The 17663-nt window shown below is 41.9% G+C and overlaps 1 protein-coding gene across 1 annotated transcript; it reads right to left on the bottom strand.

The window, feature by feature from the left end:
- Positions 1-66: 66 nt before the first annotated feature.
- leng8 (leukocyte receptor cluster (LRC) member 8) lies at positions 67-13067 on the bottom strand. Its single transcript, XM_026284513.1, has 15 exons — positions 12755-13067; positions 11892-12030; positions 11646-11780; positions 10492-10566; positions 9970-10390; positions 8970-9147; positions 8628-8798; positions 8285-8512; positions 6489-6653; positions 5164-5458; positions 4886-4987; positions 4734-4802; positions 4528-4657; positions 4214-4421; positions 67-4114 (listed from the first exon to the last, which is right to left on the bottom strand). Exons 1-15 carry the CDS (start codon positions 12793-12795, stop codon positions 3952-3954), a joined length of 2520 nt encoding a protein of 839 aa, XP_026140298.1. The 5' UTR covers positions 12796-13067; the 3' UTR covers positions 67-3951.
- Positions 13068-17663: the final 4596 nt, after the last annotated feature.

Below are 17663 nucleotides of genomic sequence, written 5' to 3'. Positions count from 1 at the left end.
AATCACACTGCACATGCAAAAATTTGCAACATGCAGACTTAAGTTTCAAGTAGCAATAACAAAAAGTCTGATTTAATTCTTTATTTTTCTCTCAAGATAAGAAGGTAGGTACATTATGTACAAATCAGCATCTACAAACGGCAGTATTTTCTTTAAGAACTCCACTGTTAAGGAACACACGGATCTCTAGATAGGGCAGAGATACTAGGACTTTGAGAGGTTGAGCTGTAAAAGAAAAAACAGATGCAAGTACAGTTCTGTCGAAATACTTACTGCCAAGCACTGACTACATATAAACCAATCACAACATTGCATTACAAAACACAATAGAGGAAAGAAGAGGGAGACGAGAGGAACATGCAGAAAGAAGATTGCTGAAAAAAAAAATGTATTAAAGAGGAGAAAGCAAGGAGTCAAATGGCTCAAGTTGAAATTATGTAACAATTAGAGGCAAATCTAAAACAATATGAACTGAATGAAAAGCAAATAGCTGATGCAGAAGAAAGACATTAAAGAAATAAGTGCAAGAGGACAGGCAACATTTGAAGAGAGGGGATGAGACTGTTAGTAATACCGCTGTGAAAATATTACAACAACAACAGCAAGGGCTAAAAATACAATCCATACATTTTTTTCTTTTTTTTAAATAAACTGGTATCATTCGAGACATTCAATATTGCTTTTGACAATCCTAAAGTAATAAGCATTAGGGGCAGCCAACCAACATTACCATTAAAAACTGCAGTGAGCTTTTAACACCTGAGAGACATTAATGTATGGATTTCCTGAAAATGTCTAACCATCTGTATGTCCAGGTATGTCCAGTTTGCAAATTAACACACATTAAACCCAAAAGTTAGACGTCAGAAAACCCAATCTACAGAACAAATACAGCAGTAAACAGCAAATGCAAAAAAAATAAAAAGGCCAGTCAAAACAAAAAACCTTTTAATACATTTAGAGGGTTAAAAAAAAAAGCAAAGAGAATCGAGAAGACACACCTGAACATACAGCGGCAATTCTACTGAACACTGAATGGAGCAATTCCTAAAATAAAACCCATACATCATCTTCAGACTGACATGGTGGATTTGTCATGGTTTCATAAAGGTTTTGAGATTGGCATAAAGAAAAACATTGCAAACTGAAATCACCAGGCTCTCCTCAAAACGACAAATGCATCAGACAACAACAGGCACAATGAAGAATCTCATTTGGCTGATGTCTGGATGTCTCCATGCCCATTTTCCAGTGTGCCTCTGGATTAGCTTCACCCTCATCTTTTCATCTCTTGCTTTGCTCCAAATGTGCATGACTGCAAGAAGAGAGAGAGAGAGAATCTGGTAATGGAGCGCAGGAGGAGAGAGGAGAACAAGGGGTGGGAGGGGTTGAAGGTTGAGGAGGAGAGGAGAGCAAAGTCAGTGGGGCAACCAGCAGCAAAGATTTCATTTACAATGTACAACCAAACACAAAAAGAGCTAGAAATATTTGATTATAACCATTTCCCAACTTAAGTACATTGGGAAAACAACAACTACAAAACAGCTTGTACTTAAGCCAAATCTTTCTCTTATTGTTTTGTGTCCAACAAGTGATTTGTTTTTACAGGTATGGGAGCAAGAAAAGCGGAACCAGGAAATAAGGAAGATGATAAAACTGGAAGTCACAAAGCTAGGATGATTTAAGAAACAAAAGGAAAAATATTACAAAAATTCCTTGGAAATATTGAGTAATGATCAACAAGGGAAAGATCTGGCATATCAATTCATGACTCCTTCATTAGTGTGGATTGGTTGTTTTACTTCCTAACACATTTAATGTCTAGGGAGAAAAATCAACTTTAGAATAACTTGAACACGAAAAATCTCAATTATTTGCACTAAACTGCATATCAGTTTATGCACATGCTCAGCACTCAATATTATATGTAAACTTAAAACAGACAGCAAAATAAATGTATAGTTCAAAACGACACTTACCACTGTACAAACAAATAATATGAAATCAAAGTAATTTGAAAAAAAAAAAAAAAAAAAAAACCTTGCTTCTCACATTATTTACGTGAGCACATATGTACAAATTTCACCATCGAGGTGTAAGGGATGCTTTCTGCTCACAGTGGCCCTGAGCACATCTTGCTAAAGCACACATATTTCAGACCCAAGCATTACCCATGCTAGATCATAACATAAAAAAAAAACCTAATTATGTCAAAAAGCAAATGCTGGTGCACATGCTCCTTGTTCATTTACAATTAAATTAAGTAGTAACTCCAATTTTAAAGCAGTCCATTAGAAATCAAGGAGCATTAGATTAACTTTGTAATACTTTGAATAGGTACAACGTTTTTACTACAATGTGTTCATACTTCAATCACTGGCTAGATTAAGACCATGATACCATATCAAACTCTAGATTTTCACAACTATAAATCACAGTCATATCCATGTAAAATGAGCAGATCCTTGAGATTTTTTTATGGATCTATTGGTATCAATCTTGCAGATAAGTGCATCAAGGGTCAGTATTAGGCCCATTTTTAAGTGAGAAATAAATTCACTACCTGCCATTTGGGTTAACAGATACCAAGCCAAGCACGTTGTTCAACAGTGGTAACACCTCAACCCAAGCGGAACGAAGATTCACCACGCTTTCAAAATATCAAGTCCTTCTTACCAGCCATTAACAGTAGACGTGGCCAAAGCTTAAGGAGCCATACAAACCCATGTGTTTCCAAACCCCAGCAGGACAGTGGATGTCCTTGTGAGGTGATCAGTGGAGATCACCATCTGAAGAGGAGACAAGAGAGCCCACCAACTTGCTGTGAAGGAAAACAGAGCTTGCTTTTCCTTCTGAATGACTTTTCCTTTTCAGGCTGACTGCAGGTTAGGCTTAGGGACCTTCTATGCTGGGGGTGCTTTGTAGGAGACTTTGTTCTTCAGAAGCTGCTGGTCAAACCTAGTGGTGAATGAATGCCCTAAGTGGAGTCGGATGACTTTTAGAATGGTCGGCCCCATTCAGATCACAGCTGGGGTGGAAGTGAAAGATTTTGAGTCTCTGATTTGTGCTTCTTGAAAGTTGATGACGTGCCGGAGAGGGAGAGGAGACTGTGTGGGAAGGACGCAGAATTTATGATGCAGAACAGGGCCTAATCTACATTTTTTTAAATGGTGGTTGTCTTGTTATAGCTCAGTCCAAATATTATGCGTAATCAGCATTAGGATCCTGGAGATGAAGGGAGCCAAGAGATCTAACAGAGCACCTCCACCAGTGACCCACTGAAGACATCTCAGGCAAAGAGAAAGATGGGAAATACAAACCATCCTCTTCTTGATTGATTGAAGGATTGCACTGAAACTCACTTTGCTTTAAAGTCCATTAAAGATGACCAAAACCTTGCAGAAGGATCCTTTGGCTTCATACAGACTTGATGAGCTGGTACACTGTTGGTGGCAACTGGCCCACATTATATTCTTGGTTAAGCATGATGTTTTCAGGTCTTGAACATTGCAGCTGTTTGCTTGAAGGGAGAGAAACATGAGAACACACAACACTGTTAAAATGCTTTTTTGAGCTCTGTGATGTGGGACCTGACATGACCTGCTGACCCGACCCCATCAGATCTTTGCCTCTTTTTCCTTTACCTAAGGTGTAAGGGATAGTGTGCAAGTAAACTGGTTGTCTAATACTTAATTAAATGGGCTGTGTGAATAGGCTATACTGGGTCTTGAATATGGCACCTAGTCCCTGTATGTGAATGTGTCATCTGTCAGAAAGTCCATCACTCTACAAGAGTTAAAAAAAAAATCTGAGATATCCTTCATTAATATGACCAACTCAAGACTGAATGTGTCTGTCTGTTGTGTAGATATCTGGTCCCTTATCCACAGTTTTGTCTTTTTAAGCTCTATAAAAGCCAATTCTCTGGTCAACCCCCTCCCTTTTCCCATACTACGAAGTTGTAAGAATGGCTGAGCTAACTTTACAGTCTATTTTGCTGGGGTCAGAGGGGGTGAATGTAACCCCAAGCCCTGTTAGAAATGCTAAACATGAGTCTAAATCTAAGAAGGCCAAGCTGGACTGCACATACTCCACCGGCACAGAGGGCCTGAATCTATAACAGAGAAAAGAAAAAAAAAAAGAGAAAACTTTAGACTTCAAACCATCAAAAGAATAAATTTTAGTAAGCGTTCTGGCTGGCACCTGCACTCACGTTTTAAGAATAGCCCTCAGCGCTAGATGTCTTTCACGCTCCAAAAACTTATCGATAAGGTAAGCAGCCATACGTGGAGCATTCCGATAGAGTTTGAAGAACCGGTGGAAGTTTCCAAGAGCCCAGGCAGTTCGGAGCTCAAGAGCATGGGCTACACACGGATCAGCACGGAGCTCAGGGGTCAGGTACACAAGCTCTGTAGTCAGGTCTAAAAAAAAATATTTTTAGCAAAGGCATTAATGTCTTAATGTGAGATTGAGAATATATGAAATGGACTGAAAAACTGTTCATTCTACAAATAAAGCTATTTATACCTCCAGAATTTTTAGTAAAAATATAGTAGATAAGTCTGTAGGCAGTGAATTCTCCCACGTTGTCCGATGAGCAGTCTTTATACAGTGCCTTCAGCTGGGTTTGGCACTGGTTGAACTCCTCATGGTCACCCTGATAACAGTTGAAATGTGGGTTTAGTACAAAAGAAAAAAGCCTTTCAATCAATGCTACCATTAAATGCACTTACCTTTTCCAAAGCGATGCGAGCATGGGTTTCATACACCTCCACAGTGAAGTCTGTACGCACACCTTGAACCTTGAATGACACAAGAATTCAAAATAAGACACTTAACTATAAAAATGTGAGGCATGTAAGCGGTACTCGTAAATATTACTCACAGTGAGATCCTGTCGTATTGACTTCATTTGTTCACATGCGTACAAGTAATCCTGATTGGACTTCCAATGAGTTTTAACTGCAATCAGGGACTTTCTCAACACCTAAAACACAACAGAAGATTCAATACAAATCTTCACGTAAACTGCTTCATTCACCAAATACATACCACTTTTTGAGTACAACCCACAAACAACCCACATAGCATCCAGTGCGGACCACACAACTACAACCAGTAAACCGATCTCTAAAGAGAATCAACACTTTGAGAAACACTCACAGACACGGGTCTGACGGTTGCAGGGTCAGGGGCACAGGTCAGGCGCAGGTAGTTTTTGGTGATGTCCTGGCAGGTGCCAACTATGGGGCATTCATCCCAGCTCAGTCCCTCTTGTGTGCCATTGGGGAGGTCAAAAACATTAATGTTTAACACCAGGGGCTCAGTGCGTAGTTTAGTGTGGAAGCGTGCTGCCCGGCTCTGCTTCTTTGCTTCACGATTTGGGTCGTGGAAGTCAAGCCCTGCATTTCCACCTTTCCGCTTTTTACCAATACCACCGGAGAGGTCTTCCATATTCCTGATGGAAGTCGGAAAATAATGTTAATGAGGTAAAGACGAATGTTTAAAGTGGTTACATTTTCATACTGACCAATATGTGATAAACATTCCTTAACCCTAAAACCGGCGACGTGTACCACAAGATACATTTCTTTAGTCTGTTGTAAGAGGCACAATGAAGAATTTTTCATCCAATACTGTTATCATTATCATAGTTGAGGTTGTTTGGAGTATGGGGGTCAGATCACTTGGTTCAAATATTATTTGCTTGTTTGTCAATTTGACCCAAAAACCATGGGGATGGACATTCAGAAAATATAGAAAGTTGCATCGGCTTTCGGATCACCAGTAGTTCTTTCGGACAGCTCAATTCAATAAACCAGTTGAAGAAAACTGTCCTCCGGTTCTGTTGTGCTCGACGTAATGGCGTCATTGGCGATTTCCCATTCAAGCCTTCGGTTTACCCGGGCTTGTAACACCAGCACAGAATCAGTTCAGAATCAATCACCAAAAGAATCAGTTCGGTTAAGACGCTCTGTGTGTCGGTCTGCTTCACGCTGAATCAAACGTGCACAGTATCATCAGCTCCTCGGTTCTTGAATCGGACGCGTCCGACAGGAACGGTTCTTGACTCGTGAACGAGTCATTATCTGGCTCGGTCGTAGTTTTTGTTATTTTTGGACCAAAATGTATTTTCGATGCTTCAACAAATTCTAACTGACCCTCTGATGTCACATGGACTACTTTGATGATGTTTTTCTTACCTTTCTGGACATGGACCGTATACCATGAGCTGAGAGCTCTCGGATTAAATCTCAAAATATCTTAAACTGTGTTCCGAAGATAAACGGAGGTTTAATGGGTTTGGAATGACATGAGGGTGACTCATTAATGACATAATTTAGATTTTGGGGTGAACTAACCCTTTAAAGTCCAGATGATATAAAAAGTGACATGATTTTTTGCTGATCATTTTCCACTTTTGCCTGTTTTAAGGTTAAAATGTGTTAATGCAATTTAATTTCTTTGCACAAACAATGATATCTCACCTCCGCCCTCTGTTTGCTTTGCCTCTTCCTCTCCCTCTCTCTCCCGCAGCTCCTCTACCTCGGTCTCTTTCTGCCCCACGGCCTCGGCCACCCTTCTGTTGCCGCCGGGACAGTGGAAGTCGAGGATCACTTGACATGCTACTGTCTGACTGAGAGCCAGAGTCACTAAAGGACAAACACAGTCATATGTCAAATCAGAGTTGGTATCGTTTTTGTTTTTTCCGATACCGATGCTAAATTGATATTTTGAAAACTGTACTGCTGCTTTAACTGATACTTCTATTTTTTTCTTTCCCAAAATAGGGAACGCTCCTAGTGCATCATGTTTGTTTTCTTAATTCATAGCAGCACGTTAAAAGATTCAGAATAAATCCCTATTCGGACGGGACCAGTTTTCTAAACTACGTTTGAGTTTCGATTCTTACCACCTGATGTCTGCGATTTTCATGTACCAATTCGGAAGGGACTAACATCTCTGTGTTTATTACAGAGGTGGGAGGGTCTGATTTGTGCATCTAGGTGTCACAGAGATCACACGCGCTGTATGTGTGCATTGGATACAGTCATTCGAATTGATTACCATTAGTATAATTACACCAATACTAAATGACTAGTATAGCAAAACCATGTTAATGTGTGTTTTTTTTTAGTTTAACTTGTTTTCCTTTTCTTTCTTTTTTGTAGTAGGCTAAACCCATGTTTAATTTTCATAAAAGTACATCTGTATTTATATTATATAAATGAGTGCATAAATGAACGCAAGAAATCTTACCTGTAGCTGATATTACAATATCCAGTATTAACAGTTTACGTGATCTGGCTCTTGATTTATTTTATTATTATTTATATGCTGGGAAGCCTTGTGAAATAAAATATTGCCACAATCACAGACATTCGCATGGGATTCGTTTTCTTAGAGGATCACTGAGTTAGCTGAAAAACATTTGGTAATTTGCTCTGGAATTATCATAAAGGTTGTGTGAAAAAAACATGTGGCAGATTTGAACAGGATTTAAATCAAGTACATCTGTGAAACACAGATTTCTCTAACGACCCCCAGTAAAACTAGTCCCGTCCGAATAGGGCTTACCACACTAAAAGTACTGATAATACCAAGTTTCAAGCATTGTTCAAATAAATACAAGCTAGACAGGGAAAGATTAAAAAAAAAGTATAAAACTAAGTTTTTTTTTTCAGGATTAAGTCAAATAGTGACCAAACATTAGTTTTCAGCTGTCGCTTGAAAATTGTCAAGGAATCAGCATTGCGAATAGGGGTTGGAAGATCATTCCACCAGCTAGGAACAGTGAAAGAAAATGTTCTGGAAAGTGATTTTGTTCCTCAGTGATAGTACCACAAGGAGTCATTCACTAAATTTATAATACACTGCTAATCGACATAAGCTTTTGTACAATATAGAAAATGTTCTGCTTCGTTCTGTGACAAGAAGCCACATCGGATCACAAAAGTGTTGTGGAGTAAAAATTTTATAATTTTTATAACTTTTGTTGGACAACAGGTTTAGAAACGCTTATTGCAAGTCATTACAAGGGAAGTTCAGTTTGAGGTATTTTAATTTTAGCACGTTTAGCTGAGCTAGCTAACAGTTGACTACCTGCTGGCATCAGAGCAAGTGTAAAATATTGCATTCATGAGCTCCTCGGATGGTCACTCCCCCCTGGTGCCAATATGGCTTTGGTACCAAACCCGAATGATCTCCATTTCCTTTCATAGTTTTAATAAAGAGTGATCGTATTAGATTATTAAATCAACCACATTAATGCCCTGCACATTACCTGCGATGATGTCTACTCCGATCCCTGTGTCGGCTGTGTGGTGACGGGGATCGTGACGAGGAGTGGGATGAGTGGGAGGAGCTTGAAGAGGGGCTTCTTTGAGAAAATACATTTCTGTAGTTACCCAACCTGGCCCCAAGCCTGCCACGGGTGGCTCCACCTCTCCCAATAGCATTTTCTTGAGCACGCTGAGGAACTGCCTCCCAGCGAGACTGCTTTGGCTTCAAGCTGATAAAGCAAGTGGTCATTTAGTGCCAGTAGTTAATAGTTTGAAAAAACAGATCTGAAGCTGAGTAAAGAAAGAATGCAGAACTAAACCAAGGGTATAAAGTAATGAACTCACTCTGGCAGTGGTTCTCTGGTCCAGTCAATAGTGTAAGCGGAGCCATCCTGTAATCTAGACTGCAGAAGATCTTTCAGCACTTTTTCTGTTCTGTCCTTATCCTCTTCAGATTCGCAAGCTGTGAAGCAGCGTTGTACATACTCTTTCATAGCCTGTGGCCAATCCTGAGGCCTACACAAAAAAAAAAAAAAAGAAACAAAAAAAAAGAAAATTTTTATTTATTTTTCAAATTACATAAAAAAAAAAAAAACTATTAGTTAATAAGGGTGATGATACCTAGCATTTAAATTTGCACAGATCTAATGAATAACCTAGACTAAAAATATCTCCAAGGACGCTTACCGAGTTTGGGCGGCTCCTGTGGAAGTAGTAGAGGTTGAAGCAACAGAACCAGGCGATGGGTTTGTCGCAGTGGAGGAAGCCAATCCAGGGGCCTGCTCACCTGAAGGAAAGTTCTGACTGGCCATGACATATGGGCGTTTTTGTAGATTGAATTTGACAGCACCAGTTCCAGGAGCCTCTGTTAAGGAAAAAAAGAACATTAGGAGTAATAGTGGGTGATATATGGAAAACATTTTTTTTGTAAAATATTTTTTCATGTTTCTTTGTCATGTTGGTTTTACTGGCACAGCCAAACTAATTTGCCTATTATAAAAGACAAAGCCTTTTTAAGGTATTTAAAGAGGCAGATATTTAAAGTGGGTGAAGATAACATGTTTTGACAATTTTAACTTATATTAAAAAAGTACAAAGATAGACATTACAACCGTTTAATTTTTATACCATCATTTACTCACTCAAAAATTATTTTAAACCTGAATGAGTTTCTTTCAACAGTTTACTTTTATTTTAGTCATAACTGAGTCTATATGTAAGCCTTGTGTGTCTTGACAGTATTAGCACTAAAGATAACTTAGTTCAGTAATCAGGTGCAGTTTGACAGGCTTTTTAGTGCGCGCACTTCAGGTGTATGCTTGCAAAAATAAAAGCGCACATCAGACCTATGTGTGAACATAAATTGAACCAGCAAGAATTTAAAGCACATGCAAATAATGTCCCTTTGTGATTGTGAATAAGTGCAGTGCCAAATGAGAGCAACTCTACTGCTGAGTTAACAATGATGTGAAGGTATGTGCCATTGTACAGTAACGTTATATTGAGATGGAGGCACCAGAACTGCAGATGATAAAATTTGCGCTGTATCAGGATACTATGATATATCTTCAAAAGCAGAACATGAAGACATTTTTATCGTCCACGATCAAAAATCATCATATCGCACAGCCCTAATAAGGAGGATATTATTAAAAGCACAAGTTGTACATAAGCAAGAGACACATACGTTTCATGCGTTGCCACAGCTGCTGGCCACCTTTGTTCATATTGCTATTGTTAGGTTTCTTAGCATCCACCCTGCCTGGGCCTCCATACAGGCCCTGACCTGGACCCTGCTGCTGAGGGGGCTGATATGCTGGAGTTTGGTAACCCTGGTACCCTGGCCGAATCGGTCCTGAATTGTAGCCCTGCATCATAGTGTTTGAATCAGTGGGGCTGTATGGCAGGGTACCATTAGGGCTGTAGGTGTTCTGGGATGGTGGAGGGGGGTACTGGGCATTGGGTGGGGGAGGTATGGGGGGTGGAGGAGGGGGCGGGGGCTGGTCAGTGGATGTAGGACTCTGAGGGGGAGGCTGAGGGGTTGCAGGAGGAGGGGGCTGGGAGGAATAGCTGGAGGACTGATCTTCCATCATGGTCATAGCAGGGGCCTGAAAAAGAGAGGTAGAGATAATTAATTAAATACTTAAAACTTACAAAACCAGGTGTCACACATGGCCAGCACTAATTAATGATATTTAGAGGTCTATACCTGTGCAGTGGGTGTAGTGGGCGTCTGGTAGCCCCCTGGAACACCATACTGTCCTGGAGGATATGGTCCTCCATACTGGATTAATAAAAATAAAAAATATCAACATTAAAACCATACAAAATAGGAGAGCTGTAATGGTTGTGTTAAGTGGTACTAACTTTTTATTAAAGAGATAAAATAAAAAAAACTAGGCAGCATAAATGTTTACTACTAATTACTATTTTTTTTTTTTTAAATCACACAGAAAAACTAGACATCATGGACTAATTGTGCTTTTACACTGCATATGGTACGATAGACGTTAAGAATGATATTACATTATGGTTAAGAATGTTCTTAAGTGCAATTCTTGAAAAATTCTCAAGCTCTCAAACATATTTTTATAAGAACATCTTTATCAGAGTTAATACATGACGCACTGAAACTCACACTTTGTCATTTTGCGCCTCCTGCAGATTACCTTAATAATCATAAACACCAACACTATTTTCGTTGCGACTTTGACTGGTGCTCAGCTTCACGTTTTTAATGCTGCATGTTTTTGAATGGTTACTACCGGTCTCAAGCAGCAGTGATCTGTTTCAGTCATTTCTGCACTGTGTTTTGTGCTCCGAGCCGAGTGAACACTTCCAGTATGTCTGCGCTGCTACAGCAAACACACCCTGTGTATCAGAGCATTCATATGGTGCCGAACACTGCCAAAGATTGTTGTATTTATAGGCTATAATTAAAAGTGTCCAATCAAAGCAACAAAAAGTATCTCTTAACTTTGTAAAATGAGGTTGAACCACTGATGTCACATGGACTATTTAACTGATGTACTTGCTACCTTTATGTGCCTTGACTATGGTAGTATCCTTGCTTTCTATGGAAGGGTCAGAGAGCTCTCTTCAAAAACATCTTAATTTGTGTTCTGAAGATAAATGTAGGTCTTACAAGTTTGGGCAAGTGTGTACTTAAAATTGACAGCTGAATTCTTTTTAGCTGATTGTAATCCATAACATAACTTTCTATCAAAGTTATCCGACATCAAGATGAATTTTTCTAAAATATAGCTAATAAACTATGAGAGAATGTGAAATGTTAAAGGTGTCTGAATTAATTTTGATTTGACTGTAGGTATGTGCTATATGAATATGTAGTAGCACATTTACCGGAGGCATGGGGTAGTAGTAGTTATATGGATATGGGTAACCAGCATACTGTTGTTGGTTCTGTTGATACCACTGCTGATAGTATTGCTGCTGCTGTTGCATTGCAGAAGAGTCTGTTGCCTGATAAGGTCCAGTCTAACAAACAAAAAAAAAAAACATTCAACCATTTAACCATACAAAATGTGCATATTCAAGCAATGCAATTAGAAAACACCTATTCATTAAAAAAAAAAAAAAAAAACAAACCTGTTGGGTCGTTTGATTCGTTGGTGAAGTCTTGGTAGAGTTCTGACTTTTACTAATGGAGGCTAAAGCCTGTCGGGCCTTTTCCCATTCTGGGTTCTCATGGACTTTGCTTTCAGCACTTGAATTATTCCCATACGGCCTGTGGATAACAGGGGAAATGTGACTTTAGGTTACGCCATATTTTCTAGAACTTTTCTGTACATTTTCAGGGCACGTACATAAGCTCCTGATCCACATAAAACACAGCACTATTCAAGTTAAACTGACTACAACTGAAGCCAGTAACGTTATAATACTCATACATTTTAAAATCCTCAAGTTAGTTTTATATTGAGTTACGAACATAGTTAATACACATACCGTGACTTCCTTAGATAATTAAGGGACCAAAATAACGTTGATTGTCATAAAGGTTAAAAATTAATTAATAACTAAACGTAAATTAAGTAAACAAACGTTTACGTAAACGTAAAAATAAATCTAACTTACCCAGTAACTTTTAATCAGGCCTTTAATAAACAGGCCAAACGCAAAATCCACAGCGGAATAACTTTTCAAATGTCATTTGATCTACAATGTTCATGTTAACAGCGACGCCTTCAATCTAAATTGTTTTTTTAACGAATTATCAAAGTTGTTATAGAAACGACTGAAACGCTGTAGAATGTTCTGCATATATTCAAACTAACGTTAAAAGGATAGGTTAGCGAACGCTAAAAATCAATACACGTAACGTTAATCGTTTACATCATACATGTTTGGTAATGGCTTCCATTTACAGAAATCAGTCGTTCAAAAGTAAAAAGATGCAGCCAAAGACATAAGTTACGATGAGAAGGATTTATAAACTGTAGAAATCTTACCAGTTTGGTGTCGGAGCTTGCTGTGCCGCATTCGCCGCCATTTTGCCAGAGCAAACGTATTAGCTAACGTTACTTGTTAGCTCGTCCGACAATTCTACGCAAATATGTGTAAAATAATAGCTCTGACGTTTAATATAGAATTATAGTTAATATAGTTTCGTAAGAGATCGCGTACAAAATCTCCTTAACTGTGCTTTATATCGAATATCTTAAACAAACCAAATTGCAGTTGATATTAGGAACATACCGGAGCACATATCAACGACGTTTGTTCGCCGAACTCAGCGGTTAAATGTCAACACCTCAAACGAAATGGCTGATCTTCCTCTTCTTCTTCTTGTTATATGGCCATTCAATCCTTTGGAGTATTACCGCCACCTACTGTATAACTTATTTACTTGCATGGGTGATGTATCTGTAACCTCCAGCTTCCACAGTAGGCTCCTCACTCTCTGAGATGGATGAAAGCATTACTACATCTATATTTTATACTCTAATCATGAACACTTTAAAAAGGATTAAACTGCCATATATAACTGATTATCTCTAAAACCCTTTCCCAATCCACTACACTTACTAGTTTATTCTTTATGTTGCTGAAAAGTCTATTATGCTCATCATGACATTTATTACACTTAAAAAACACATGCTCTATTGTTTCTAATACATCACATATCATTTTCATGCTTCCCTATTATTGCAAGTGTTGAATTTAATTCTTATATGTCCAAACCTTAATCTTGATATAACTTCTTCCTTTATGTCTTCCATAAAACTGTTTCCTTACTGATTTTTCAATATTATAATACCATCTGCCTATACTACTATTTTCCCATCTTTGTTGCCACAGTTTATTATTTCTTCCACTGCAGTTGGCAAACCAGTTTATATTTGCATTACTGTCACTGACCGGACTGGAGTGTGGATCAAGCTTTATGTAAGTTGGTTTCAACCTTTCTTTTACTGTCTATGGTTTCAACCGGTTTCAACCAGGGGGACAGGGTTTCATATTTTATTGAAGCAGCCCTGGGCGCCGCCATTGGCTAGTGGACCCCCACCTGCCATTAGCATTCCATTGACTCCCATTCATTTTGGTGTCACTTTGACAGCGAATAACTTTACACCTGAGGCCTTTAAAGACTCCATTTGTCCATTAATTACTTCTAAAGAAACACAAAAATGTATTAAAGGCTCCATTACCTTGTATCTTATGTTATGGTCCCGTAGAAGCAGTTTTTTTAAAAAATAGGCTAATGATTGCGTCATAACCAGCGACACTCTGTTGCACAGTAGAGAAATTACAGTATGGACAGGAGGAGAAGCTCGCATGGAAATCTTTTACTGTCTATGAGGCAATCGGGGGGACATGGAGGCATAAAGTCAAGGGAGATAATTAATCAGAATACTTACCAAAATTTGCTCCTGTTCACGCTCGCCTTCTCTGGAAGATTCGGTGGGTGATTCAGATTTCTCTTGGCACAGCGATTAGAAGATTTACAGGTTGCTCACGTGATTTCTACGTCATCAAGCTCAGTTTGAGTCTGCGCAGTAAGCCCGACCCCCAGGAAGTAAGTGCTTCTAATTGACTTCACTTGTCTCCATTGAATCCAACAGGGTCGCTGTGTCCATTTCTTTTACTGTCTATGGTTTCAACGGGCCCACGCGCCTGTCCTGAGTTAGTTTCCAGTCCGTGTTTGATTATCAGTCTGGCTAAGGTGCCGTCTACAAATGCAGCTAAAGTCAAGGTGATGAGTAGACTGAAGTTGGGCTCAGGTGTTTGTGTTTCCCATACATTTTTTTATTGTGGTGCTCACAATATCAAAACTTACCAGTTTTCCAAAAGGCTTCTTGAATAAACATGAGCACGCACTGCACGTTTAAAAAAGAAGAAGACGGATTTCCCTCTTGACATTCCAGCATGTCGAAAGTGTCTCGCCCATTCGGAGGCAGCACTCAACGGGTCAGGCTGCCCACACTGCGAAGAATTCTCAGTGCGGGTGCTTAGAGCCTGGAAGAATATCGCCCTCTGTGATTTCTCTCGGCAATGTCCCACCGCCGCCAGCGAGCCGCTGATGGGACGACAGCCGCACGTGGATGACAGCCGCACATGGGCGACCGCACGGAATGGCGCAAAGCCCGTGGATATACGCGCATTCCGCCCATCGAGGAATCCGTCGCTGCGCACCTCTGCCCCTCCTCTGCTTCTCTGAAGACAGGTGCTACGCTGCCGTTAAGGCCCTGTCGTTTGACCGCACACGTAGCGGACAAAGCGTACGCGGCCTCAGGAGAAGCAATTTCTGCTCTGCACACAATGGCAGTGCTCCAAGTTTTTCAGGCACAGCTTCTGAAATCCCTGGACGAGGGCGGGGCGGATCCGGAGGCGTTTAAAGATTTACGCGCAGCAACGGATTTCGCGCTCAAAGCCACAAAGAAGACGGCCCAGGCGATCGGACGGAGCATGGGCTACATGGTTGTGCTCCACCGGCACCTCTGGCTTACTCTCACTGAGCTGAAGGATGCGGACAGGAGGGCGCTGCTCAACGCTCCTGTATCTCCATCTGGCCTATTTGGAGATGCAGTCGAGGCTATCGCGGAGCGTTTCTCAGAGGCACAGAAACGCTCTAGGGTGATGAGTCACTTCCTGCCGCGCCTGGCTGCAGCACAGCCTTCTGCGCGCAGTAGATCCTCATCTGCTTCCAACCGGCCGTCGAAGCGACCCCCCGCTGCTTCCACTGCATCAGCACCAGATCCTGAGCCGTCTGTTCGCGCCAAAACCCTGTGGCAGAGGACACCGAAAGAAAGGCGTCACGGCTTCAAGAAAGGCGGGAACCGTCCCAGGGGAGCTCCTCCGAGGAGAGCGCTGAGTGGCGGGCCCGCTGCGAATCGACCCCTTGGCAGTTGCAGGCGACTACGAGAATGTCTGTGTTGTGTATGTTCAAAATGCGATAAAGTCTGTGACACCCTCACAAAAAGAGCATTTTTCTCCTCCCCCAGTGATAACGGCCTCACAAACAGCCGTGAAACCGTCAATAGAACAGGGCTCACAGCTTCCCCGTGTATCCGGCAAGGCTCACGCCCAGGTGTCAGGTGTCGGACCTCCGCAGCCGCGGCTTACTCTCGACATCTCGCACACACACACGTGCGAGGCACTTCGCCCTCTGTGTTTTTGTGAGCGCATGGGGATCCATTCTGGGCATTTCGGTTTGGTTACGGAACGTCATAGAGAACGGCTACATGCTTCAGTTTCCAATCAGACCACCCCAGTTCAATGGCGTGGTCATGTCGATGGTTCCGGCTCACAATGAGCTGGTTCTGAGGCAAGAAATTCTCAATCTCCCCGCGAAACGCGCGATAGAAGTGGTCCCGCCGAGCGAGAGAGAGAGCAGGTTTTACAGTCGGTACTTTGTCGTTCCCAAGAAAGGTGGTGGTCTCCTTCCAATATAAGACCTGAGACCCATCAACCGTGCGTTGTACAAACGCGCTTTCGCTTTCAAAATGACAACGCTAAAGCAGATACTGGCACAGATTCGACCCTGAGATTGGTTTGTTTCGGTGGACCTGAAAGACGGATATTTTCATATCCTCGTCACAGGCGCTTTCTGAGATTTGCGTTCGAAGGCATAGCATATCAGTTCATGGTGATGCTGTTCGGGCTGGGGCTTGCTCCTCGTACGTTTACGAAATGTGTGGATGCAGCACTTTCCCCTCTGAGAGCGAGCGGAATGCGCATACTGAACTATTTGGACGATTGGCTGATCTTGGTACATTCAGAGGATGTGCTCAACAGCCACAAACACGTTCTGTTACGTCACCTGGAGAGTTTGGGTCTCTGTGTGAATGTACAAAAAAGCGTGTTACGCCCCAGCCAAACAATCATGTATCTAGGGGTGCAGTTGGACTCGATAACAATGAGGGCGTGTCTGAGCCAGGAGCGCATACAAGATTTAGTGTCCGCTCTGAACGCATTCAGACTGGGCCGTTTCGTAGCACTGAAGGAATTTCAGAGGCTCTTGGGGCGGATGGCGGCGGCCGCGACGGTCTGTCACCTCGGTCTACTCTATATGCGCCCACTCCAGTTATGGCTGAAAACACAACTACCCAGAAGGGCGTGGAAATTGGACCGTGCCCGCATTTTGGTCACTCACAGGTGCTTAAGCGCGCTGAAACCATGGCAGAACCCCGACTTGTACCAGCGCGGCGTCCAGATGGGTCTGGTCACGCGGCGGAAAGTGGTCACGACGAATGCGTCGACGACGGGCTGGGGAGCTCACTGCGATGGCTTACCGGCTTCGGGCCACTGGACAGAGTCGGAGAGAACGTGGCACATAAATCGCCTCGAGCTGAGAGCGGTTTCTTTAGCCCTTCAGAGTTTTATGACGCAAATCAGGGGGCACCACGTGTTGATTCGCACAGACAACATGACGGTGGTATCGTGCATAAACCGCCAGGGCGGAGTACACTCGAAAGCCCTGTACAGTCAGGCAGCACACCTTTTGCTGTGGGCCGATCATCATCTGCTCTCCATTCGAGCAGCGCACGTTCCGGGATGCCTGAACAGTGGCGCGGATATGCTGTCAAGGAACGGGATTCCTCACGGAGAATGGAGACTGAACCCTGGGACAGTGAGGCTGATCTGGGAACAGTTTGGGAAAGCGGAGGTGGACCTGTTCACGACAGAGAAGAACACGCATTGCCCTCTGTTCTTCTCGCTGTCGCGCTCTCCCCTGGGCGGGGATGCACTCACAATGCGGTGGCCGAATGCCCGTCTGTATGCATTCCCCCCGCTAAAGATTTTGTCACAAGTGCTGCACAAAATCAGAGAGGAGAAAGCGTCAGTGTTATTAGTCGCTCCGCACTGGCCGAACAGGCCTTGGTTTCCCGATCTTCTAGAAATACTAACAGCTCCCCC

This window comes from Carassius auratus, chromosome 16 (assembly GCF_003368295.1).
Source record: "Carassius auratus strain Wakin chromosome 16, ASM336829v1, whole genome shotgun sequence".
NCBI lineage: Eukaryota > Metazoa > Chordata > Actinopteri > Cypriniformes > Cyprinidae > Carassius > Carassius auratus.
This window is presented reverse-complemented; position numbering and strand designations above follow the sequence as displayed.

Bases quoted from the DNA above. Each gene is read 5' to 3' on its own strand.
- leng8 (XM_026284513.1), bottom strand. From the start codon at position 12,795: ATGGCGGCGAATGCGGCACAGCAAGCTCCGACACCAAACTG. The intron at 11,781-11,891 runs GTTTGTTTTTTT...TTTGTTTGTTAG, and splicing joins CGAATCAAACGACCCAACAG to ACTGGACCTTATCAGGCAAC. The intron at 6,654-8,284 runs GTAATGTGCAGG...TTTGTCCTTTAG, and splicing joins CGGAGTAGACATCATCGCAG to TGACTCTGGCTCTCAGTCAG.